The 26,061-nt window shown below is 45.2% G+C and overlaps 2 protein-coding genes across 2 annotated transcripts in view; both read right to left on the bottom strand.

Annotated features, from left to right (window-relative positions):
* The window catches only part of VSTM5 (V-set and transmembrane domain containing 5), a 5,648-nt gene extending 5,168 nt beyond the window's left edge, over window positions 1–480 (bottom strand). The window contains exon 1 of the mRNA XM_009999854.1: window positions 6–480. Within this exon, the coding sequence (XP_009998156.1) occupies window positions 6–480 (475 nt within the window). The remainder of the gene's footprint in view (window positions 1–5) is intronic.
* An 11,454-nt stretch (window positions 481–11,934) lies between these two features.
* LOC104390547 (high affinity choline transporter 1-like) lies at window positions 11,935–19,448 on the bottom strand. The gene is made up of 8 exons (XM_009999738.1): window positions 19,271–19,448; window positions 18,156–18,269; window positions 16,454–16,609; window positions 15,752–15,900; window positions 15,124–15,267; window positions 13,971–14,124; window positions 12,903–13,120; window positions 11,935–12,456 (listed from the first exon to the last, which is right to left on the bottom strand). Exons 1-8 carry the CDS (start codon window positions 19,446–19,448, stop codon window positions 11,935–11,937), a joined length of 1,635 nt encoding a protein of 544 aa, XP_009998040.1.
* Between the last annotated feature and the right edge of the window lie 6,613 nt (window positions 19,449–26,061).

The raw sequence follows: 26,061 nt of genomic DNA, 5'->3' as shown, positions 1-26,061 counted from the left end.
CCTGCATTTAAGCGGCAGGGCCGGCCAGCGCGGCCCGACCCCGCGGGCTGCCCGTCCCAGGCGCCTTCCTCGCTCCTCTCCCTCCTCTTCCTCCTCCTCCGGCCGCGGAGCCGGGACCGGTCGCTGCTCCCGCCCGGCGCTCGCCGGGCTCTCCCGCGCCTCACACCCCGCGATCCTCCGATACGGATTGAAGATGCAATTGGCTGGGGAAAGGAAAGCGCTGCCCGGCCGCCTGCCATGGCCAGGAAATGAGCCGTCATGGGCCCCGGGGGGGCTGCGCAGCCCGGCCCGCCCGAGCGGGGGGCAGGGAGCCCCGACCCTCCGGACCCCGGCCGGAGCCCGGGAACCGGCCCGAGGATGCTCAGGTTTTGATGTGATCACTAAGGGAACACGCACCCGCCAGGGAGATTTCCCTTCTGGTGATGCTGCGGGTGGGATGGAGGGGCTGGGCAGCAGCTGCTCTGTGTGCCCTGGGGTCATCGCTCGTCTCTCCTACCGTCTTCCAGAGGAGGTCCCAGACATGCTTGTTCTCCTTTCAGAAAGCATGGGACAGGTGACTGAAGGGAAAACATTATTAGAAAATATGCAAGTGCCCCAATCCTGAAAATTCACCCTCGTTCAGGGGGAGATGCTGCCAGAGGCCCTAAGCACTCCCTGTGCCCAGTGGAAGGGGTACACGCTGGGCTGGCCAGGGGGTCTCCTTGTGTTCCTCTCTCCTCAAGTTCTCTTTAGTAGGGTGAGGATAAAAGGAGACAGCTCAGCTGCTGATCAGCACAGGTTTCTCAGGGTGGGTGGGAGGAAAGGGCAACTCCCTGTGCAAGGAGGGTTGGATGGGGTCTGCTAGATCCCTCTGCGCTGGGCAGCCACAGCTCCCACTGCAAGGTGTGGTCTAGTGCAGGATCCCTACTTAGTGCTTGTCTGCCAGGCTGACATGAGAGCCCTGTGAGGATTTGGGTGGCCAAAGCCCCAGGCAGAGGACTGAGTGGGAGAGGGACTGGGCTTTCTTGGACCTTGGCTGTGGGGGACCTGCTCCCACTGGGGCTTTCCAACAAGTGTGGTGCTGTTTGGAGCAGCCATGTGAAAGCCTCCATGTGACATTAGGGTTTCCTACTTGCACACCTCAGAGGGGATTTCTGGGATTTAGATCAGGCCTTGGCAAGAGAAGGTGCAATCTGCATGGACTCCAGGGTCCATCTTTGGTTCAGGGTGCAACAAGGTCTCCAGCTTCCCTGACTTCTGGTGCATCTCTTGAAGCTTCAGCAATGGGCATCAGATGAAGGGACAGAGTGAGAGAGGTCAGTGAAGACATAGTGCCTTATGAATGTTTGATCTCACGTAGGTTTTGCAGCCTGCTGTGGTGCTGGGGGTGCCTGAAAGCATGGTTACAGTTCATCTGCTCAGGCAGCCTACAAAATGCTTCCCCTCCACCCCATCTGAGCTGCTCCTGGGCTTTGCCAAATCCCCTCTGCTGTACCAGCTCAGCATTGTGTTGGGGTGTCCCTGTTGAAAATGGGATGCCCAGTGGCAAAATTTCTTCCTGTCCACATTGCTTCCTGGCAGTTTTATTCCTCAAAGCATTAAAAAGGTCTCATGGTAATGTAAACATATAATTTTGCCTTTTCGTTTCTTCAAACCTTTATTTAAATTATTTTTGAGCTCTTGGCCCAGTGACCTGTTTTGGCAGGACAGCATATGGGACATATGCTCATATAAAATGAGTTGAACTTCGAGCGATTTAAAATATATCACACTAGTTGCATTGATTGAAATCCAGGTCTGGAGTTCTTCCCAAACATTGACAGTTTTGGCTTTGCAGTATAGGTCAAGTGGTCAGTCCTGGAATAAGAAACAGGTGTTTATTTTCAGCATCTATAATAAACAGTGAAGAGCTTTCAGATTCCTTCTTTTTGAAAGGAAAATCTTAAAATACTGAGAGGTTGGGTTTTTTTAACATAAACTGCACCTCAAGAAATACAGTGACACATATGACAAAATGCCCAGCATTAAGAAAGTGTTTAATCAGATTTTTACAAACCTTACTTATCTGAAAGCCATCTGGTTCTTCTTCCCCTGAGAGCCCATTGCAAGCAATGCTTTCTCTTGCTGCGCTGCAAACATCCCCTCCGCAAGGGAAAAGGTTTCTCTTGAGCAGAAATACACTGGGGGTGAAATGGCAGCAGAGGGTGAGTGCTTTGGGCAGGGTGGGAGCCTGTTGGCAGGGCAGGGGAGCAGCAGAGAGCAGGGGGGATTTTGGGGGCAGGGAGCATGGCCATGGTGAGCTGCACCACAGGGGCTGGTGTTGGGGACCATGGGAACAGCCCCATCAACAGGTGACTGCATTTGACTTCACAGAGTGACAATGATATCTGTGTTACTGATTAACAGCCAGTCTAACCAGTTTTCACCTCGATGCTTGGCCCCTCTGAGTCCCCCCATCATCTGCCTGCCCCTCAGCACCCCAGACACATGGGGGATGAGCTTCTGCAGATCTCTTCTTCTGTTGGGGATGGGGTTTGAGGAGAAAGTTCCGGACAAGCTGGTGGTGGGTCCTAGGCTTTGGTGCTTGGGCATCAGTGCAAGGCTTTGGCCTACTGCTGAGTAGGAGCAAAGAGAAGTGCCCTGCCTGGCTCTGCTGCAGAGATGCTGATTTGGTAGCTAACTCTGAGTAACTGTACAGGAAAGCCAGACTGGAGTGTTAATCCTGAGATATGCCTTGGCATATTCATGATGCATTTTTCTAACAAAGCTTTTTACTGAAAACCTGCCCAACCACATTCAAGTGTGCCTAATGATGTCTCTCTAGGTTACAGATGTTTTGTCCATTAATGCTGCTCTTATGATTTTATTTTTCTTTGCTTGTCAAATAGCAGGTTTAGGAAACACAAATGTATCAAGAAATATAGTACAGGCTGTAAGAAATTAGTTTTTCCTTATTTATTTAGAAAGTGCCCTTAAACTAGAAGGCTCTGGGTGTGATTTACAAGCTTTGTAAAAGATTCAGTTCATCATCCCTAAAGTGCTATAGACTCCTGCAGACTTCTGTTACTACATGTTCAGTATATTAAGCTTTCCCTTCCCTTATCTTTGCTTATTTCCATTATTTTAAGGTTGTTTGTTTTTCTTCTTCTTTTTGCCATCTGAGCATCTCTCAAGTTTGTCTGGAAGGCCTGATTTCTCTTTCTGGTCTCATTAATAATAGAACAAAACCACATTAACAACTGCAACAACAGCCAGATAGGAGCCAGAGAGCTCCTTTTGCTCTCTAATATGCTGCATGAGCACTCTGAAATGCACTCTTTATACAGAGGGGTTTATTTTTCTTTTTTTTTTTTTTTTCCTTCACCCTTTTCCTGATGTCTTTTTGGACTCAGCAAAATGCTTGACCTTCTCTTTTGCTGAAGAAAAGCAAAAATACCCAGGACTCAAACATTCGCAGAGTTTCCAGACCTGCAACAGCTGTTTTGAGGTAATTTCATCCTGCAAGAAACTGTGGGAGAAAACTCGGCTAAGAAGTGTTAGCAGGCATCTGCAGGGCATTGCATCTGCAGGGTCAGAGGGCTGTGGAGGCTGCTCAGCATTGCCTTCATATGCTTGATGCTTTTGATCCATGCAGTGAGCTGGCAAACAGCTGGCAGAGAGCAGGATAGAGCTGCAGGCTTCTGAATGGGAACAGAAATGTACTCCAGGCACAGGTATAGAAGAAAAATAAGGAACATCCTGCTGGGCCCTCCTCTTTCACAAGAAGTTGATGGTCCTGGATTATCTTATTTTGGTCTTCTAGAAGTGAAAAGAACATTCACTGTGAGGTCCTATGTGTAAAAACATTCCTTCCATCCATAAAAGATGAAAAGAAACAAGTCTTTTTCAGCACCTGAAGCAGGACCTGGCCAAATCTGCACTTTGTCAGTGGTTTATTTTCGCCTCTTAATTCTTCCAGTAGAGGCACAGTACAAAAAGCCCTTCTCTTATTTCAAATCAATCAGTATCTATAAGAGGAGAGACCATGGGTAATCCTGGTCCATCAGCATTCCTTCACTTTTGAAGCTATCTAGGTTGCCTGAGTGTCCTTGTGGTTTTGGTCTGTGGTTTCTGGGGTTGGAAAATAAAGGAAAAAATGAAATGAAGTGAAGCTCGACCTTGAGAGATGCAGAAATGTGTATCTGAGGATGCATGGATGCTCAGTAGAAGGGAGACATTTGGAAAGAGCTTTTATCAAATGGGAGATTATCAAAGCACATCTTACACTGGGGATAGCTGGGTGATTGTATTTGCCCATGAAGCACTGCTTGGTGGCAAAAATTAAATAGGCTTCCACTGTGTGGCATTAAAATTCTTCCAAGATGGTACATTCTCAGCCTTCTATACTATTCTGTATTTACAGAGATCACAATACCCCCAGTTTCTTAAAACAGGAAACCAAAGCACAAAGTTGCTTTTTCTAGGAAGTTTATGGGAAAATAGAGAAAAATATCCCTGCTTTCTTGCATCCCTGAAGTTGCCTTTATCCCTTCCAGATGGTGTGGCAAGAGCACAGGGTACAGCCAGCACAGGGACAGTGGCTGTAGCCTTGTGCTACAGTAGCAGGACACATTATATGACCACTGCAATTCATTGAGCTCCTCATTAGTGTTGTTTTTGTTTTTTTTCTCTATCTCTGCCTTCCCTCCTCCTTCTTTTTCCAGTTCATCATGCTCAATGCCTCTGCCTGCAGATGATGCCTGAGACATCAGGCAGTTCATTATCAGCCCTAGCTGCAAGTTTTGTGCCACAAGCAATGCCAAGAAAAACTGCTTGACCCAGAGAAGGAGCTATGGCACCAATCAGGGCAGGTGTGACAGCCATGAAAACATACTCAAATCCTGCAAACTTAGAAGTAAATCTTGTAGGAGTTGGCTAGAAAGGCTTTCTGGTATGGCTCTACCACCAAGATCTTCCCAGGGACCACAGGAAGGCAATGGCAGCATCCATGCCTCACTTTCATGGCAGCTGCTGGGTCAGGATTTCCAGCCTGGTACAGTCAGTGCATGTCTCCAGGGACCTTGGAGACACTGTGTCCGGTGACACAGCTGGGCTGGCTCTCCCAGAAAGCTGTATATGTCACTCCAAGGCTTGCCTCTCAGATTTTATAGTACAGCTCTATAAATCAAAGAGGCTTAAAGAATTTCCGGCATCACCCTGCAGGTAAAACTGTTATCAGAAACTTGTTTTGGTTCATCTAAAGCTGCTGAAGAATTTGAATCCTGTTTGCTAACAGTCCCAAGGCCCTGAAGACTATATTCACTGTCCTTGGACTATGTGTTGCAGCCAAAATAATAGCACTTCTGATAATAGTAATGCACTTCTGATTAAATAAAACTATTTATGTTCCAGTCTGGCCAGGACACCAGGAGGTCAGTCACTCAGAACCCTTCACCTCAAATCAGTGTCTGAATTTATTGCCTATTGTCTAGAAAAGGGCTTCATTAGAATTACACTACACAGAGAATATATAAAAGGAGCTTTTATCACATGTAAGAATCATCTGACCATTTCCCAAGGTACTCTAGTTCCACTTTGCTGACCCATGCTGTCTACTTTACTGACTTTTTGCTGATGATCATTAGCAATGTGAATGTTTTTCAAAGCAAATGGCACATCTGTCCATTGTGTGCAGAATGAAAATAATCTCAAAGAGGAGCAACTACGAAAGATACTCTTGTGTCTTCCCTTTTTTCCCCTGTGAGTTTCAATTCTATCCTTGTCATTTCCAGTACAGCACAAGCTTTTGTCGTCCCAAGTCTTGGGACGCCCTTGGCACTGTTGTTGCACTGTGGTTGCACAGATAACCTGGGGTTCAGGATTCAGAGAATCTGCTGATCTAGGTCTTGGTTTAGATTTAGAAACCCAAGTCACACTGTGGTCTTGGCGACTTTGCCGTTGTTGGAGCTCAAGGGTTCTGAGCATTTGTCAGCATTAAGCTGAAGGTGGTAGTGGTTACCTGAATGGTACCTGGTTGTCCATCTCCAGCAGTGTTGGGAGAAGTCAGGAACAGACATCATCACTGGGGTTGGCCAGTCTGAACTCTGGGCTGGACATCACGTACCCTAGGGTGCTCCTGAAGGAATTCCATTAAAACAGAGAAAAACTTTCAAAAAAGCACCCAGTTTCACTGTAGCATTTTCAGTCATGAAGAATCCACTTTTCTAGTCCTTAGAAAATTGTTCTAATATTTAACGAACCTTACATCTAAAAAGCAGAACCATGGTTTTTTGTGTGAATTTGTCTATTTTTAACTTCCAGATCTTATCATCAGCCCTGCCTCTGAGAGGAATGAGACATTCTCGAAGTAGCAGGAGCCTGCTCTGGGTATGTTTGCAGCTCACGTAAACTTCAATGTTGCAAAGCTTCATGGGGGCTTCCTTTCAGGACAGCATAGCCTGTGATTTGCCTGATCTGTCTGTAGACGTGTGTGTTAGATTGTCCATCAGCCCCTGCTGAAGGGCCCCTGTTTTGTCCAGCGGGCTGAGCCCACAACGTGCGCTGCTCCATCGCCTGCCCGGTCACTGCTAAGTGCAGTTTGATAGTGTGAGGCCAGGAATCAACCTCCCTAGAGGTTCAGATACTGGATGATATTTTCCTACTTGTAATTACATTTCAAGACCTGTCAGTTAGCCAGTTGTTAATCCACCTAATGTACATGGCATTGATTTTGTATTGTTCTTGTTTCTTAATCAAATTGCTGCCTGATACCGACTTGGATGCCCCACAGGAGGTGAAGTCTAAAAATGTCAAGGAAAACCAAGACAATGGAAGCCTCAGGACATCTCAGCAGATCCTGCTAGCCCAAGCAACAGGAGAGTACTGGCCAGATGCTGGCATTTTCTGCTTTAAGTCTATCTACTGCAAATATTTCATCCTCTCAGCTGAGTCCCAGGTCCTGGGCCACTGACTCTCCACTTTGGGTGAATGCTAGTGCATATCTTGGGTCTTTTTTTGAGTGAGCCAACTAGTTTACTTTAAACCAAAACTCAGGTGATATTCTGGAGGCAGTTCACTCTATATCACTCTGGAGGACTGAGGGATGCATTTATTTGGCTCCTCCAACTTCTGCTGTCTGCAACTGGTACTCCAGCAGGGTTTGCACCCTCTGCTACAGTCCAGCTCACCCAATTCTAGCTTCTTGATTTTGCCATGGCACTGGCACTGCTCTCTTCCAGGGTCACAAAATCACAGAGTGACTGAGGTGGGAAGGCACCTGTGGAAAATGTTTAGTCCAACCTCCTGCTCAGAGCAGGGTCAGTGAAAGCAGGTTGCTCAGACCTGCCTCCAAGGATGGAGTGGGTGACCTGTTCCAGTGCCTGACCACACTCACAGTGATATGGACTTGTGGGTTATTCTGTATTTCAGTTTGTGCCCAACTGCCTCTTGTCCTCTCACTGGACATCACTGAGAAGAGTCTGACTCTCTCTTCCCCCATCCCACCCTTCGGGTATCTATCTAGATACCTTCAGGTATCTATATATCTATATCTATATTTATCTATATAAGATCTGTCTGAGCTTTCTCTTCTCTGGACTGAACAGTTGCAGCTCCCTCAGCCTCTCATTGTATGACAGATGCACTAAACCCTTAATCACTTTTGCAGTCTTTCACTGGACTCTCTCTCACCAGGGCTGAGCAAAGTGGAAGGGTCACCTCCCTCGATCTGCTGGCAGTGCTGTGCCTGGTGCAGCCCAGAGGGTGCTGTGGTTTTCTCACAAGGACACATTCTCAGCTTGTCCCTGTCACTGAGCCTGTCCTGGTGCCTGGGGTTGTTCCTCCCCAGGTGCACTTCACTTGCTGAACTTCATGAGGTCTCTGTCAGCCCATTTCTCCACCCTGTCCAGGTCCCTATGAATGGCAGGACACCCATCTACTGTATCAGCCACTCCTGGTTTTGTATTACCTGCAGACTTGGTGAGTCTGCACTGTGCCCCAACACTGACACCAGTAATTAGGGGCTGAACAGTAGTGGTGCCAGCCTCAAACCATGAGGTACACCACTAGTGACTGGCATCCAGCTGGACCTTGTGTTGTGGGTCACAGCCCTCTGAGCTTGGCAGCTCAGCCACTTCTCTGTCAACCTCACTGTCCACTTATCTAACCAATACTTCACCAGTTGGCCCATGAGGATTTTGTAGGAGACAGTCTTAGAAATCTTACTGAGGTAATGATAAAAAGTCCACATTGATCCAGAATCATTAATTAATCTGACCAAGAAAACTGTCCTCCAGCTATGAACAGAAGTTCCCAACTCATGCAAAATGAGTGTTCTCCATGGATATATATATGGATATATATATATATGTATATAACAGCTTTCTTTCAGGGATCTCAAAACCCTTCTTGGAGTCAATTAAAACACTGTCCTTCTTCAAGGGGTTGGGGAAGTAAAGCATGAGTGAGTCAAGCGAGTTGCCTAAGGTAGGTTTTCAAAGTCTGACTTGTGCAGCAACCAAAGAACTTCATCAAAATTTGGTCTCTTCTTGAGGTTGTTTAATGTTGAAGAACGACGTTTCCCAGCACACTTACAGAAAACTTTAACTGTACATAATTTGAGTTGTTCATGATTGAATGAAATGGAAACCTTACTCCAGTTCACATTTTTCTCCCTCTTTTGGTTGTTCCAGACAGCCCAAATTCCAGTCAGAAAGATGATCCTGACCCCTACCTGAGGGGCAGAGAAAGCTGTGCTTTGGTACAGCAGCACTCCCATCCCTGGGGATAATGGATTGCTTCGAAGTTTTAAGGATCAGCAAAGCAGGCTGTCTTTTCTTCTGGATTTATGAATGTCCTGTGGTGGGGGATTAATGCCTTTGAATTCTTCTCTTATTATAGGAGAACAAAAGTCAGTGGTGATCTACAGCAGGAGGAGTTATTAGAAGAGTAAAATGTTCTAGTGGTCGAGATGGTATGTTCTCCAGCAGAGGTTGTAGTAAAGTCTGAGAACTGCAAGGGAAGATTGGTGAGTGGCCTTGATGAAGGCAGAGAACATGGCATTCCTTTGGAAATGGTGAGGGTAACCTCAGAAATGCCAGAAACAGGCAGCAGGTGCCTTGGCTGTGGAAAGTTAATAAAAACTGGAACTGTGCAGAGTTGTTGGCATGAACAAATCTAGGGGGCAAAAGAGGTAAATCCACAAGCAGAAGGGGAAATTGGGGCCCTCCAGTGCTCAAGTGAATTCTTTTTCAAGAGGAGAAAGGAAAAAAGAGGGAATTCTGAACTAGGGGCAATAACCTGTGGGAGGGGTGGTTTCATGGGAGCTGGGTCATTATTCCCTGTGCTGGCAACACCTCAAGGACTTTGGGTGTGCTGGGCTGGAACAACTTGGCATTTTGTCGTTAAGTATAGGCTAGAATTGCTTTTATATTTATTTTACTTGCAGCTAATTGCTTTCAAAACTTTGTCTGGCTGTGATGAATGTTTTCTTTTTAAGCTTGCTGGGTGTTCTGAGGAGGGAGTCATAGAAGGGTGGAAAACAGTAAACATTCAGGAGAGTTCCAGTAATTGTGTCTTTGCCATTTTCATCTCTCCACGTGAAGCAGAGCGTGTCTCAGTGGTACGAAACTCAGAGAAGCTTTGCAAGGGCGAAGTGCCTGTGCTGAGTGTGCCAGAAACCCCTGAGAGGGCCGAGACTCTCCTCTTTGAAGTCACCGGGAGTTTTCCGCGGTGACGCTGGGTGGCGACGTGGCAGCGGTGCTGATGCTCCTCAGCAAGGTCCCATCCCAGAGCCTTGCCCTGTCCAGGGAAGCCGAGCATCTCCTGCCTGCCCTGCCAAGGGTGTGAGCAGGGAAGACTTTCCTGCCAAGCTCTGGAACCCTGCGGTGGAGCTGGAGGAGAGGCTGGGCACAGCAATGTAGGAAAGGGTACCTCCAGGTATTGCCATTTGCCTTTCAGAGCTGCTGGGTGCCCGGGATGGCCTGTGAGCAGGTGAGCACCGTGACACGAGGACGCTGGGGTTCTGCTCTCCTCTGGGCTGTGCAGCAGGTCTGTGCCCTCGTGCGAGGACACTGTGGCCAGCCTTGGTCTCCTGCAGGTCCCCAAACCAGGTGGCTCTGAAGTCCCTCAGGGGAGCCTGTTGCATCAGCACAGCACTGCAGCCCCGAGGCAGCACCAGGAGCCCCGTTCTCGTGGCGCTGCCATCACAACAGCTTTGGTGTCTCCCTCAGCAAAACACGTGCTCCCACTCAGGTCACTGGGCTGTGAAAGACTCCGGTGAGTGACCACTTAGGGCCACAGTTAATTGTAATGCTTTTTCATTTTCAAAACAGTTTTTCCCCTCCTTTTGTAGATGTATATTAGTTAATTTTTCATGACTGTCTCTAGATATACAGAGAAGAATTTCTGGTCTTGCTTTAACAGAGCATATCAACAGGACTACTGGATACAGGAAGATAAGTGTGCCTGGGTGTTTACTGTTTGGATATGTTCCCTCCATCAGTGCCAGGTCCATGCACAGCAGCTCCCACAACCACTTTATAAAGGTTCTGTGGTGAGGGGCTCCCCAGAGCGTGGTTCCTGCTGGCTGTTGTGGGTGGGTTGCACCTGATCCCTGGTCGGGCACTGTAGGGCTGCTGAGGGAGGTGTGGGATGACAGCCATCCATGAGCCTTCACTGCTGGATCCTTCACTTGGGAGAAGAGACCAATCCTCACCTCACTACAACCTCCTTTCAGGTAGCTGTAGAGAGTGAGTCTCCTTTTCTCCAGATTGCACAACCCTAGGTCCCTCAGCCACTCCTCATAAGGCTTGATCTCAAGTGACTCATCCCACTGAGGGATGGTCTTGGTCCATCAGACTCCAGCCTGGAGACCAAACTTACTAGTTAGTTGGATTGCATGTCTTCTGATCCATACAGAATTTATGCAAATAAGGAATCAGGGAATTTTCTGTACCTATCTAGTGGCTTGTATCTTTAGGGATCTTGCCCTCAGGAATTCATGTTCCTGCAGGCAGGTTCAGGATTGGTTTCCAGCACCTTGCTGTCATCACAGTCCCCTGGAGTTCTCACACACCAGTTTGTGTATGTGTCCCACACCCATCCCACCACTGTGCTTGGGTAACACCTTCGCATGAGTGATTTAAGCAGGTTTTTTAGAGAAATCTTATTCAAGAGTCTCTCTGGCACCTCCATTTTTCCAGCTGGTTGAGTTTTTGTAAATAGTGGGTATGTAGAACTGTCTTATCCAGTATTTAAGATCTATTGCTTCGTCTTGTTCATCTGCTTCTGCCCTTCCAGGTCATATGACAGAGGTTTTCCTCTCCTCAGCCACGTGGCAGCAGACTGGCTGCTTGGCCTGAGACCATGACAAGGGAGAGGCATCTTCAGAAGTTTTTGTGGTGTCAAAGGAGGCTTTGTAAAGCATGCAAAGAATGGTGCAGAACTGATATTGCTGCTGGACTGCTCTGGTGGTTGCACTGCACTCAGTAATCTGTGTTTTTATAGGTTTGATGCACTCCCCAGGGGTGATTATGCTAAAACTCCAACTGTTGTAATGGGAACAGGTTTGCTCACTTTTTTTTTTTTTTTTTTAAATGAAGAATACCCAATCTATTAAACATTAATTTATCTCCTTTGTGGTGAGAACAGTATGTGACCTGAGAATGCCATAAATGCTGGAGTGTGATTTTTAGCCTTATCTTTGTGTGGGTTACGAGGGGCACCCCGAAGCAAACACTGCTGGGGCCCGAGGTGACCTGTGATCCCCACCACAAGATCATGCTCCATCATCCTGCACCTTTAACCACTGCGGACTTTGAGCACACACATTCTCCTTGGGTGAACAGAGAGCATCTTTATTAGTCTGCAAGAACTTTAAATAATTCATTACTGGAGAAAGCAAAGGGAAGAGGGATGCTCTTTGTGCCACACTCTAATTGCTGAATACACTGTGACCTTTCAAAAGAGGCACCACATTTAATAATTTTTTTCTTCTAGAGAAACCACTGGCAATCCTTTCTGTTTCTCCATCTGCTGCAGGGGAATGAGGGTGCTGGTTGCCCCTGGGGTATTGCAGACATCCCACCTGTGGGGAAGGAGGTTTCTCTGAAACCAAACCTGAGCCAGGTACGAAACAGCAACAATTGTCCCCAAGGTGAGAAGCATGGTGAATGTTTTAAACGGGAAGAGCTGAGTGTAAGTCCTGTTCACCTGGGTGCAGCCTGTGTAGCAGATGACAGGGGGGATGCTGAGGGCAGGCTCCCCAGCCAGCAGCCTCAGGAGAAGCCCAACCAAGAAGCCAGCAGCTGAGCCATAAGTGTTGGTGCTGGGAATGAAGAGGGCACAGCAGAGCTGGGGGAAGAGCAGGACATACACCAGCTCCCCGCTGAGGAACCAGAGGTCATAGATGGAGCTGGAGTAAAAAGCCAGACTGGCAGCACCAGCCCCAAACACCAGCATGGAGATCTTCATGGCCCATAAGACCTCCCTCTCTGTAGCCTGTAAAACAGAGTTGGTAATGTTACAGACACAGTATTTACTGGGGGGGTGACCAGTGCTGCCCTGCCCTGGGCTAGTTCCCACCAAGCCCTCCCTGCTTTCAGGCCATGCTTTCCACCAGCAGCTGCCCAAGGCAGGCACCTCTGGAGATGGAGCTGCCCTCTGTAATGTTGAGGGCCCTGGTTTTATGCTGTTTCTGTTAATACCATAGTCCAAATTTTAGAACACTCATTTTATAAAGAGCAAAGCTCCTCAGTGAGGGTATATGCATCTCTACCAAGGATATGAACACCCTTGACCTTTGAAGCTCTGGCTCTAGAACTGAGTTCAGCAGCTGAAGAACAGGCACCTCTAATTGCAGCCCACACGGACTGGCTTAGAAACAGTCTTGAAAAAAAAAAGCCTCTATCCTGGCACCAAAACTACTGAATGATGTAACCAAGTACCTGTTTCCTCAGGATCTTCCTGTAGATATTGTGAGCAAATATGGAGCTGGCAGAGAGAAGAGCTGAATCTGCAGAAGACATTGCAGCGGCAGCGATGGCTCCCAAGCCGGCAATGGAGACGTAGGTGGGGCAGAGATAGTGTAGAACAAGTGGCAGTATCATGGCTGATTCACCTCTCTCATGTGGACTTGGAAGCCCATAGCTTGTCTGGTTCCAGTCTTGAAGACAAAACAAGGAAAAATTGCAATTCCTTCAGTGACTTTTCTGCTGTCTTTGAAGCTGCCTTTCCACAGGGACCAGCCACAGCAAGGCTAAGGACTGAGACTGCAACCCACATGGTATTTTAGGACTTGAATGACTTTTTTTTGGTGCTCTTATAATCTCCTGTGATTCCCCTTAGCGTGGTGCAGCTCTCACTAGATCAAAGGTTTTCCTTTTCTCCTGTACCATCTATAGAAATAGCTGTGCTTTGTGTGTTTCCAGGAATGAGACACCTCAAGGTCAGCCTTCCAGACCTTGCTCATGAGGAGAAGGGAGTTTTGCTCTGATGCCCCAAGTGACAGATACTTTGTGATCTGTCTGGTCTTTAGCCTGTGCTATAAACCAACACAGGGTTTATCTCCTGGGCTGGGGCTGTGTGTTTCCAGGACTGAATTTCTTGATTCCTTCAAGTAGGTTTTTTCCTGAGTGTTACTAACAACCTGTAGTAATATTACTTGATCTTACATGCAGAAGATGTTAACAGAAGCAAGCATAAGATTTATTGGAAAATAGATTTTACAGGTTTTTACAAGGTCTACTTTCATCTTCCCACAATGCAGGATCCATAAAAAGCCATTTCATCATAATGAAGTAGATTTAAACAGGTCTTGGTGCTGTTTAAATGTGGTTTTGCACTGAACCCCCGAGGGCTCCACATTTCTGGTACAGACCACCTAGCATGGTGATCAGGACTGTGCATTTGGGTACACAGCAATAGGTAATTTGAAGTCTAAAACAGGACTTCTTTGGATCCCATTTTAATCACAAAAACGTGCTCATTATTCAAAGACAAATGATTAGGTTTACCTGTTGATGCTGCAACTGCACCAATGAGCACAGAGGGGATGGCCATGATAAAGCAGCCAAGTCCAGAGAGGTAGGAGATGAGCCTTCCCTGTCCTGAAGAGGCAGCTGAGAGCATTCTTTGGAAGTAAGTTTGCCATGGGATGCTGCCAAGAACCTGAAACATTCAGATGTTACCAGTGGTGCCCACCAGGCTGCTGGTTGCTGTACAGCATCATCCATCCATCCATCCATCCATCCATCCATCCATCCATCCATCCATCCATTTATCCATCCATCCATCAATCCAGATGGACGATAATTTTTACTGTTATAAATCACTCACTTCAAATGCATAAACTTTGACCAGCTCTAAACATTGAGGATGATATTTTGTAATGGTTGAGAGTGTCCATTTTCTTTGTTGATATTGTGATGGATGTGAAATTTTGATGAAAATAAGTTAATCAGATTGAGAAAGATAAATAAATCAGGTTAAAAATAGGTTGGTTGGCACAGTAACACAGGCACAGAGGTAGGAAAAGACAATACATTTTTTGGGGAATGAAACGTTCATAAAAATCTACCTGAACTTATCTAGAGTATAATCCAAAATTAAAGATAAAATCACTCTTTTCTCTCTTAGCAGAGAAATTTCAGCAGATAAAATCTGAAGGTTCAGTTATCACCAATCTCAAGCTTCTCTGTGTCCCTGTTACCAGCCCAGTAGCTTGAAAGTTGAGTTGTGCAGTGGGGCCAATGGCACCATGCTTGCTGATAACCTGCAGTAGAGTGATTTGGTTTTTTGTTTTCAAATAGAGGCAATTTTACATAATTATCTTAAAAACACTGTTGAAGCTTCAAGACCACCCTCTGAAAAGGTAGGAAACACCTTGTTCAGTGCCAAGAGTGGAACTAGTTGCCTCAATGGTCTTACTCAAGAGTGAGTAAAGGATGGAGTGTCCCTACTGCTTCTTTCCTTCCCACAGCTGAGCCCTGGATCTCCCTAATCTGCTCAATGTGCTGCAGAGTGGCTGAGAGAAGGTTTTGCACATCACCCTGCCCCTGCCAACTGTGCAAGGTAGGGCTCCTGACTAGAAAAACCCACAAGTTTTCCAGACAGAAAGTCCACACACTATCCATTCTCCTAACCACCTGTCCAAGAAATACTCCATACCAGGTAGAAGAAGTCATCCAACCACCTTCCAAGGTACTGTTTTTCTATCTCCCCAATCCAGGGGCCTTGGTAAGATTGGTGAGTTGCAGTGAGATGAATACTTTCTGTTGCAGAGTTCATCAGGGCAAAGGGGATACAGACCCACTAGGATAGAAACAGAAATAGTTCACCATTTTCCCAGGGTCCTTGCTCTTGTATAATCTATTCAGATATTGAAATTAAGGTAGATGTAGAACATAAAGTTACATGAGATTAAAGCCAGACTAAGAGTCTTCCTTTTCCCCCCTTCCTGACTCTAAATCTATGTGTTGCTTGTTCATGGCATTGTCAAGAATATGAGTCTGATGAACAGATCTCTCACCTTTCCAGCCAACACTTCTGTACAGGTTCTGCAGACCTTACTTGTGAGCAGCTGTGTTCACCCTGAATGGCCAATAGTTTGTGTGAGCACTGTCTGAAATGCATAAGGACTGTACGACATTTAAGAAGACCTGTTCTCCTGGAGAGGAACTGTAGGGCAAGGACCACCATTGGTGGAGTTATTTTTGGTCTAAGATACACTGAAAAGAAGAGAGGGTTTTTTTACTTTAGTTAGGAAATTGTTAACAAAGAAATGCACAGGACTTGCCAGGCTGAGGGCAATGAAAACCAGCTGGATGACATCTGTGTATGCAACAGAGTAGAGGCCTCCCAGTAGAGTGTAGAGTGTGACAGTGCATGCTGAGATGATGATAGCCAAAGAGCCTCCAACATCCAAGATGACCCTCATTGTTGCTCCTGCAGGTAAAGTGGCCAAGTATTTTAAGACAGATTTCATACAAGCAGAATACAGAATAAATAAGGATATGTTATTCCCTCGATTCCAGCACATCCCAGTGTGTGAGAAGCACATGTCTACAGAGAACTGGCAGAGTGAGGACTCAGGAGACCTCACGTTCTTTTTCTACTCTTGTTGCTACCTTGCTGCACGGCCTTTGGAATGCCGGAGTCATAGAATGGGCTGGAAGGGATGTTGAAGATCATCTAGTTTCAATCCCCCAGCCATGGGCAGGGACACCTCCCACTAGACCAGGTTACTAAAAGCCCAAAAGGAACATGCTAATTCATATTGCCAAATTTCTCTTATAATTCCATGAATATATACTGCTGTCATTTATTTTAAACCTACAACCATCTTTTCCAGAAATATGAAATGCTTGTGTTCTTCTCTCAAAAGGTAACATGAAACACAACTTTCCACAGCTTAATCCAACACAGTTCCCAAATTTGTATTACACTCTTGACAGTTGTGCCTCATGACCTTTAAGAAATACAACAGTGAAGTATTTACCCAGGGATGCCAGGATAGCTGCAAACCAGAACACCTCTCCCAGCAGGGGTGGAATGAAGAGTAAGCTTCCCATCACATTCCCGTAAGCTTCTTGAAGGGGATCCATCACTGTCACATAATTCTTGGATCTCATTGGATTGACAAAGAAGAAACCACCTGTCAGAAGTGAAGACATTTTGGTAGAATTTTGCATGTATTGTATTTCAGGAAAATATATGAGAATACTGTGGTATTTGAGTATCAGAGCAGTGTAGTGGGTGTGGAATTCATACATAATGGACCCTAGAGGGTGATGCAGCCAACCAGACATGAGGACTTCAATTCACTTGCCTAAATGTGGGGTTTCATTCATCTGAGGAGGCCCAGGTTACAAAGGACATCTGCTTACAGCTGACAGATATGACCTTCCACTTCTGGCAGATCTACATCTTTCTGGAATGGGTACTAGAGGCCAGGTAGGACTCTAGGGTGTGACTGTAACAGGAACACAGCTCTGAAGGCACCCCCATGCAGTCTCCTCTCCATCTCCAGGGTCTTACTAACCTGAGACACAAAGTTTTCTGAAATGCTTTCTGTGGAAAATATCGTGGGCAGAGTTGGGCATTGGAGACACATATTTGGCTAAAAAAGAAAAACAACTGTTGTCGTTGACCATGTGATGCAACATACTGATATATGTTCCTTTTCTGTTTACATTTTCATTTTAGTAGTTTTATTGTCTCTTCCCAGAACTGTGTTGTTTTAATCTTCACATTGAGCTGATTCCCACCTGCCTTCATCTAAATATTAGACTTCAGAGGTACAGCCATCTCATTAAAACCAATGAATACATATTGTGCCTAACCCTGAAGCCAACAGGACTACTTGTCCAGGCACTGCTGACCTGAGTAAAGATTGCAGGATCAGACCTGCTCTGCTCAGGTTCATTAGTAAGAATTACTCACATAAGGAGTGCTGGCAGTATTTTTCCAAGCCTGATTCATATTCACGTCAGTTGGACTCTTTTCTCTGACTTGAGAATAAAGGTTATTTTTCTTTTAGAAATTCCTGTGTAAGGTCTGCACAGGTGTCTTTGCTTTAATTGTCCTGTGTCCCGGGATAACTCAGTGTGGGCTGGAAGAAACTTTGGTCTTGGCAGGACAGCTGAGCCTCCTTTGGAGCCCAATCATTCTTGCAGTTAGAAATGACAACTTAGGTATAGGACACTGCACATTTAGCTTATTTTCAACAATATAGTGTCCAGCTGTAAAGCAGAATAAGCTGGAAGCACCACGAATTCATCCCAAGATGAAACTACTCAGAAAGAGATTTTAGAGGAAAAATCAGGATAGTGTTATTTCATCACACAGGAAATTCAAATAAAAAAAATTAAATAATACCAATAGTGCCAATAGTCTGTGAATGAGAAACCATGATGAAAAAGCAATATGCATATACCTGCATGCCTATAAAGTTCTCAGATAAGATTTTTGTCCTATGAATTTTTCTAAGCAGGCAAAACTCCACATTAGCTCCATGTCACCCCATTTTTTTGTGCTTCAGTTTAGAGGATAACATTATAAATGTGTATTCTGAGCCTATGGCAGACTGAAGAAAGAAAAGCACCTTTAAAATGTACTCTGTACTCTGCTATGCATCTTATTATACTCATATACTTGTTTATTTGTTGAACTTATCTGTCCTGATTACACAAATTATTTACCAAGAACAAGGGAGAAGGCAAATCCCACAGGTGCCTGGACCCACAATAGTCCTTTTGAAGGCAGGTAGACAATTTCAGCTGTGCCATTGATGTATGCTCCTCCAACCCAGGTGGCTGCAAACATGTAGGATGGAAAGGTAAGAACTGTGATACATACACTCTGAAAGCTTGTAAACCTTTTCCTCATACAAATATTTAATCACTTCTATTTTTAGAGAGTTTTCTCTCATAGTGAAATGTGTTATTGAGTAGAGGTATTAGAATCTCACCCTAACTAATCTCCTAGGTTCAAGAATTAATATCTATCTGTGAATGGAAACATTCAATGTTTAATAATTTAGAGTCAAATTGAATATACAAATATTTAATTTCATTTTTGTCAGTGGAAGAATTTGGCTAGAGCAAACAGAATGGCCTTTGTTATTCTGCAGTGACTGAGAGACCCTCCTTCATGTGCATCACTTACACAGTCTGAGAAAACAGACATTAGGAAAAAAAAAATGGAAGCAGACATATCAGTCAGAATACAAACCTGCAACATGAGATTAAGTGTCTTTGCCAGGCAAAATACTACTATGAAATACTACTTGGGGAAGCCTTCACACACAGAAAAAGAGTCAGAGAAGCACATTTCAAATTATGCCAGGCAGAGAAAAGGGGGGGTTAGCAGTCAGTAGGGAAACATTTTCTCTTCAGGAGAGAGCCTGATGCTTGACATGAGTAGCAATTTATTCCACATGGAACTTGGTTGTTCCAGCAGTAAAATTCTTCTGTTAAGCTGGATAAGAGAAACGGGTTCAAGATTAAGACCACAATCCTCCTTAATGAAAAGTGTCAGATTCATCAGTCACTCTTAAATTAAACTCTTTAGCTCTTAACTAAACTCTTAAATGAGTCTCTTTAATTTAAAAAAATCTACATAAATATTAGGTACTGCTAAGTGTGAAGAGGTTTGCAAGAATCCATCCCAAAATGATTCATGAAACCATACTCCTTTAAAGCCACACTTAGATAAAATCTGCCCTGACATTAAAGGAGTTCACTTGCTTTGACAAAAAGGCCCCCACTGCATGTATTTTTAAAAGAATTGTTAAAAGTCTTTTAAGAAAACTTACCTGTTGCAGTAAACAGTCCAATGAAAACATTAATATTCCTGCCTCCAACTATGGCCATTTCAGTTGGGTTTCTGTCTTGCTGGTCTTTTTTGCTTTTCCAAGAAGCCCAAATTCCAATAACTAAAATTAATGTAAAAAAAACACTCAAAGATACTAAGCCTGGTATATTTAGAGCCATTTTCTGTTGCTTAATTTAGATTGTAGAGGGGAATAATGGCTTGATGAAAATAATCTTTGATTGAGTCCACAATCAGGAAAAAAAAGAAAAAAGAAAAAACTTGTAAAAATAGTGCTGCCTTGTAAAGAAACTGCTAAGTATTAGTTTGCTGTATTTTGCAAGGAAAGATGTGGTATGAAGCAGAGCCCCAAGAACCCAAAAATCTGGAGAAATGGATGCAGAGTCTCTGTCTTTGAAGGGCTAGTGACAGTTCTCTTTCCCCCCTTCTTCAGGAGATACCAAATCTTATTTTTCTGAGGAGCAGAAAATTAAAGGATAGGGATCAGTGTGGATCAGAGCAATGGAGCACTGATGTGAGGGGTAGAACTAGCCTGGCTTAAAGGAGGGGAAATGCTATGTTTTGTCTGATACCCAATGGTATGAAAAATAATCCATGTATCTCTAGGTTCTAGGCACAAGGCTAATGCAGAAGATAGGGCCAAGAATTTGTCTGTTTAAAGCTGACTGGAGTAAACCCACAATATTCATGAAAATAAATGTAGGAAACAGTAAAAGAAAAATTGTCACTGACCAGCTGAAGGAGCTGCATGTTGTCAGGGGGTTGCATGTTAGGGGGGCTGGAGTTGATGATCTCCAGAAGTCCCTTCCAACCCCTACCATTCTGTGATATTCAAAGCTAGCAGGTCACTGCTGGAAACAGGGCAGGAGGGTCAGGTGTTCTTACACTCAGCAATAAAACTACAGGAAAGATACAGACTTTTTAAAATGACTTTGTGAAGCTCCCTTTAAGCAGACATAATTCTGAGACAAACTCTTCATATGCATTGAGAAATTAAGTTTGTTATGTTTATTATAGAGTTGTCCTCATGATAAATTTTTAGTTCCCCTATAGAAGTTTTTCATCTGTCCAGGTATGATTTTTCATTACCAATTGTATGTAAGTCTGCTCATTTCAGGGCACTTGTTTGGCTTTCCTGGGTATTTGCCTTCATCCTTCCCATGTGGAATTCACAGATTTCTTCTTCACAGATGCACTCTGAGCAGAGATTAGAAAGCCCAAAACTTCAGGAAGGTTTTCTGCAGTGTGCCAGCTCCAGCCAATAGCCAGGAGTAGCTGTACATCGAAATGGCAGTGGCACAGGTTGAGCATGTCCCATGGGCAGGATGTGGTAGGAACACATGGGCACATGGGTGATCACTGTGGGAAAAAGGGGGAGAAGTGCAGGAACCCCATGTTTACTGTGTCACCTCTCCATATAAGGGACAATTAATAGAATCGTAGAATGGTTTGGGTTGGAAGGGACCTTCAAGGTCATCTAGTTCCAAACCCCCTGCATGGGCAGGGACACCTCCCACTAGACCAGGTTGCTCAGAGCCCCATCCAACCTGGCCTTGAGCACTTCCAGGGAGGGGGCATCTACAACTTCCCTGGGAAACCTGTTCCAGTGTCTCACCATCCTCATACTAAAAAATTTCTTCCTGATGTCTAACTTCAATCTCCTCTCTTCCAGTTTAAAACCATTACCCCTCATTCTCTCACTACACACCCTGGTAAAAAGCCCCTCCCCAGCTTTCCTGTAGCCCCTTCAGGTACTCAAAGGCTGGTACAAGGTCTCCTTGGAGCCTTCTCTTCCCCAGGCTGAACAGCCCCAACTCTCTCAGCCTGTCTCCAGCCCTCTGATCGTTTTTGTGGCCCTTCTCTGGACTCACTGCAGCAGGTCTATGTCCTGTCAGAGTTGGGGGCTCCAGAACTGGACACAGTACTCTGGGTGGGGTCTCATGAGAGCAGAGTGGAAGGGAAGAATCATGAGTGAGTTATGCAGTGATCTGGTGGGAAGATTCTATAAGAAGTGTTTTTAAAAATATTATTGTTTATCTTGCCTTAGGATAAATATTCCTTTGTCCTTAAAATAAAATGTTATTTTGACTTCATAAGAGGTTTTAGATTTGTCTAAGAGATTTTATTTTTGACCCAATGATTTATGTAGAAAAAGGGACACTGGACATTTCAGAGGCACATCTTCTGGTCAGTAATTAGAAACAGTCTCTTTCACCTTAGTTGTACCTGCTACAAAGTAGTAGAAATGACAGCTGTTGGTAGTAGTGGAGCCAGTGGTTTCTCTGGGCTGCATTCCTTGCTCAAAATGGAATGTTTCAAAAACTTTTAAGACACTCTTTATGCACAGACAGACACTAAGCTCTTGTTTGTTTATTTGTTTGTTTGTTTGTTTGTTTGTTTGTTTGTTTTAAATGAGAAAATGTTTTGCACCATTTTGCCTAGGCAGGAGCAGAACAAGGTTGAAGCTGCACGAGGCTGGAGTTGTATGAGGCTGAAGGTGCACACAGCCAGGTCTCAGCCTGCTCCACAGCCAGGCACTCCTGGGAGGAAATACCTGGACTTGCATCCTTCATGTGGCGGTCAAATAAGTTCAGCATGTCCAAAGCAAGATTTGTTCTTGGACTTCTGAAGAGAATATCTGGACTGACTCTACATTTTATCGTCTCTTGAAGAAAAAGAAATAGCAGCAGCAAAGCAAACAATAAAAAGTGGCAGCATAAAAATGTGCAGGGAAACTTCATTTAAAGACCCAAGATGAAGGACAGGTGTGGTAGGATAAAATGTAAATGAAAATATTCTATGATGGGGTGAAGGAGACTTAAGAGAAAAAGTAGGTGTAAGGTAGTTGATCTGAAGCTGGAGTGGTTTTGATGATATTCAGTGCATGGAAAAAGGACTGTAAAAGTATGAGGTTGTATCAAGAAGACCAGTTCTTCAATTAATCTGTTGTGCCCTTTTGCCACCAGTTGACTCTCAGCTAGTGCAGCTATTTTACCAAATGAAAAGTCACTAATGGAGAGATGTTTGAGGTGGGACTCACCTCCCCTCTCAGGAGGGATGGCTGCAGCCTCGGGTGCCAGCTGCTGCTCTGCTCTCTTCAAGCTCCCTGTGTAACCCGTGGGGACAAAGGTGCAATTTCAGGAGGTGATTCACTGACCTATTTTAGGTCCTGTGAGGCAGGACAGGGCAAGGGCAGATCTCAGTGTGCTATGCTCAGGGCTGCTTTTAGGAGCTGTGTCACTGTACACAGTAGATGTTGCAGGGCTTGATTCAGATGCTTACAAAGAGATGGCTGGTGCCACCAGGAATGCTCTGAAGCCTCTGAGATGTCCACATGGGCAAACAGATGTTAGAAAGCCTCTGTGGGAGACACATGGCTTGGTGCCTACCCCATAAAGGACTCCTTCTCAGTGGTTCAAGTTAGACAAGATGGATTTAACTCTACTTCATTTGAAAAGTCATGGCAGTCAGGTGAAGTCCCTGGTGACTGGAAGAAAGGAAACATTAGGTCCCCTTTTAAAAGGGTAGAAAGGAGGACCCTGGGAACTACTGACTTGTCAGCATCCCTTCTCTGCCTGGGAAGATGATGGAACAGATCCTCCTAGAAGACATGCTAAGGCACACAGAGGACAAGGAGATGATCCAGGACAGCCAGCACAGCTTTACCAGGGGCAAATCCTGCCTGACCAACCTAGTGGCTTTCTACAATGAAGTGACTACATCAGTGAACAAGGGAAGACCTAGAGGTGTCATCTATCTGGAATTCTGCAAGGCCTTTGAAATGGTCCCCCACAACATCCTTCTCCCTAGGTTGAAGAGATATGGGTTTGATGGGTGGACTGTTCAGTGGGTAAGGAACTGGCTGGATGGTCACATCCAGATGGAAAACAGTGACAAGTGGTGTCCCTCAGGGGTCAGTACTGGGACTAGTGTTAATATCTTCATTAATGATATTGACAGTGGCATTGAGAGCACCCTCAGCAAGTTTGCTGATGACCCAAGCTGGGTGGTGCAGTTGATATGCCAGAGGGATGGGATGCCATCCAGAGGGACCTGGACAAGCTGGAGAAGTGGGTCCAGGTGAACCTCAGGAGGTTCAACAAGGCCAAGTGCAGGGTCCTGCACCCGGGCTGAGGTAACCCAAGATATGAATACAGGCTGGGGGAAGACATGCTGGAGAGCAGCCCTGTGGAAAAGGACCTGGGGGTTCTAGTGGATCAAAAGTTGGACAGGAGCCACCAATGTGCAGTTGCAGCCCAGAAGGCCAAGCACATCCTGGGCTACATCACAAGAAGTGTGGCCAGCAGATGGAGAGAGGTGATTCTCCCCCTCTACTCTGCCCTGGTGAGACCTCACCTGGAGTATTGCATCCAGCTCTGGAGCCCCCAACACAAGAAGGATGTGGACCTATTGGAATGTGTCCTGAGAAGGGCAATGAAAATGATCAGAGTGCTGGAGCACCTCTCTCATGAAGACAGGCTGAGGAAGTTGGGGTTGTTCAGCCTGGAGAGGAGAAGGCTCCAGGGGGACATTGTCCAGGGGGACAGTGACCTTCCAATGCCTGAAAGGGCCTATAAGAAGGCTGGGAAGGATCTGTTCACTAGGGCATGTAATGACAGGACAAGGGGTAATGGTTTCAAGCTAGAGAAGGGTAGATTTATGCTGGACTTTAGGAAAACGTTCTTTCATATCAGGGTGGTGAATTACTGGAACAGGTTGCCTAGAGAGGTGGTGGGGGCCTCATCCCTGAAGACATTCAAGATCAGGCTTATTTGGGCTCTGAGCAATCTGTTCTAGTGTGAGATGTCCCTGCTTATTGTTGGGAAGTTGGACTAGATGACCTTTGGAGGTCCCTTCCAACCCAAGACATTCTATGATTCTCTTATTTTATGATTCTACTTTCTGTGTTATTCCATGTCTGTTCCTACCAGAGCTAATTTGAACTCACAGGTTCTTTAGGTCACACAAATGAAGCCAGAAAATAATTTCAAGATAACAATATTTAATATTTACATATATCTGTGAGTCCAGTGATTGCACAGTTGACAGGACAGACAGTGTCCCTACAAGCACGTAGACATGACACTAAACATCCCCAGGGCAGGACAGCTTGGAACAAGGAGATGGCAGTAGTGCCATGCATTTATTTTTCTGTGCTGTGGGAAATGTGTGCCAGTGGGCACTCCTCCCTAGCCTGGTGCTGCCACAGTCCAAACTGGCTTTACCATAGAGGTGAGAGTCAGGGAGGCAAAACTAAAGCCTGAGGGCAGGGCTCATATTTAGGGACTATGAAGAGCTCACAGAGCCCCTCTGCTGATGAAGGAATCTCTCTCAGTCTGCCTACATGCTAAACACAGTCCAGGTTTCACTGCCAGCAACGAACATGAGCTTTTAAAGCCACCTGGCAGGTTTGGATGCACCTGGTCATGATTGCAAACTTCAAAAAGTCTTCTGCCTTTTTATTTATTTTTATTTTTTTTAACAGGAGCTACTTTTAAGATTTATGGGTTAACTTTTCTGCTTCTGAGGTAAAACTGTGCTCCAAGGAAGTGTACATGTTTTCCTCATCTAAGCAAAACTGACACTTTCTTCCCCACGTTGTATAAAGGGGATTTTGTGCATTCAAAGACACTTTCTTCCCCACGTTGTATAAAGGGGACATTCATACAAAGCATTTTGTGTGTTGCATTAGAGAACAGCACAACCAGCCACTTGTGTCTGCAATAACTATGCTCAGATAACTTGTTTTTGTGCTACACTGCAGAAGTATAAACAACTTTTGACTGAGAAAACTTCGAAAAATGGAATCCTAGTGCTTAAACTACATTCTCATTTTCATAACTTCATACACGTGTTGAGGATGGATAAAAATTATGTTTTGGCTGACTTGGAGAAGCCAGTGGCATGTCAAGGAATTAATCTTTGAGGAAGACACTAAAATGATGAGGTTTCTGAAATTTGCCAGTTATGGACTTCAGCATCAAGGACTTGATCTGGAGTGACAATAGGGAATTATGCAGTTCCTGGTTGGGATTGCTGTTGCTGTAACACTAAGACTGATGCAATTTGTTACCTTTCAGATTATATCTCATTTTTTACTAAGCTGCACAAAATCAACTTAATATTTATCTTTACCAGTTATATGCTTAGTCTGTGTGATCTATTCTAGAACAGCCCTACAGACCTGTGTGGAAATTAGTGAGACTCCTGTGCAGTCTTGTGAGGCCAAAATTAGTGCTGAGGTTCTCCTGCTTTTTGCTAAACCAGAAAAAACTCTTGTTCCAAACCCTACTGTCTATTTTGACCCAAATGCCCCTCCAGGGCTACCACATCTCTCAGATACTCCTGAAGAACTGATGTAGAGGTGCACTGGATACTGTCAGATATGACAGCACCACTGAATGGGTACAAGGGGCTTTGGCTCCAGGGTGGCTAAAGGAGGCTGAAAACCATGTGCTTGAGTTGCCCCAGTGGTGCTGCAGACACTGCTCAGTATCTTCTCTGTGCATCCTAATTGAAATCTGGGAGTGCCCAGTGAGCAAGTTAATAGGAACAGAGAGGTGAGCTCGTGGGGGGGATTTGGAAGGGGATGGGTGGTAATTTACATCCAGCCTGAGAGCTCCAGATTTGTGCATCTGGTTAATGTGTACATTAGTAACAGCTCAGTTTCCCATATACACAAGAGAGAGCAAGTGATGAGCTTTGGTCTGAGGACTATTGTGCTTTATACACAAGTAGCCCAGTCAGGACCAGACAGATCAGTGATTTCACCAG

Source organism: Chaetura pelagica, unplaced genomic scaffold (assembly GCF_000747805.2).
Source record: "Chaetura pelagica isolate M959 unplaced genomic scaffold, ChaPel_1.0 scaffold100, whole genome shotgun sequence".
NCBI lineage: Eukaryota > Metazoa > Chordata > Aves > Apodiformes > Apodidae > Chaetura > Chaetura pelagica.
Note: the sequence above shows the minus strand (reverse complement) of the source record. Positions and strands in the feature narration are given on the sequence as shown.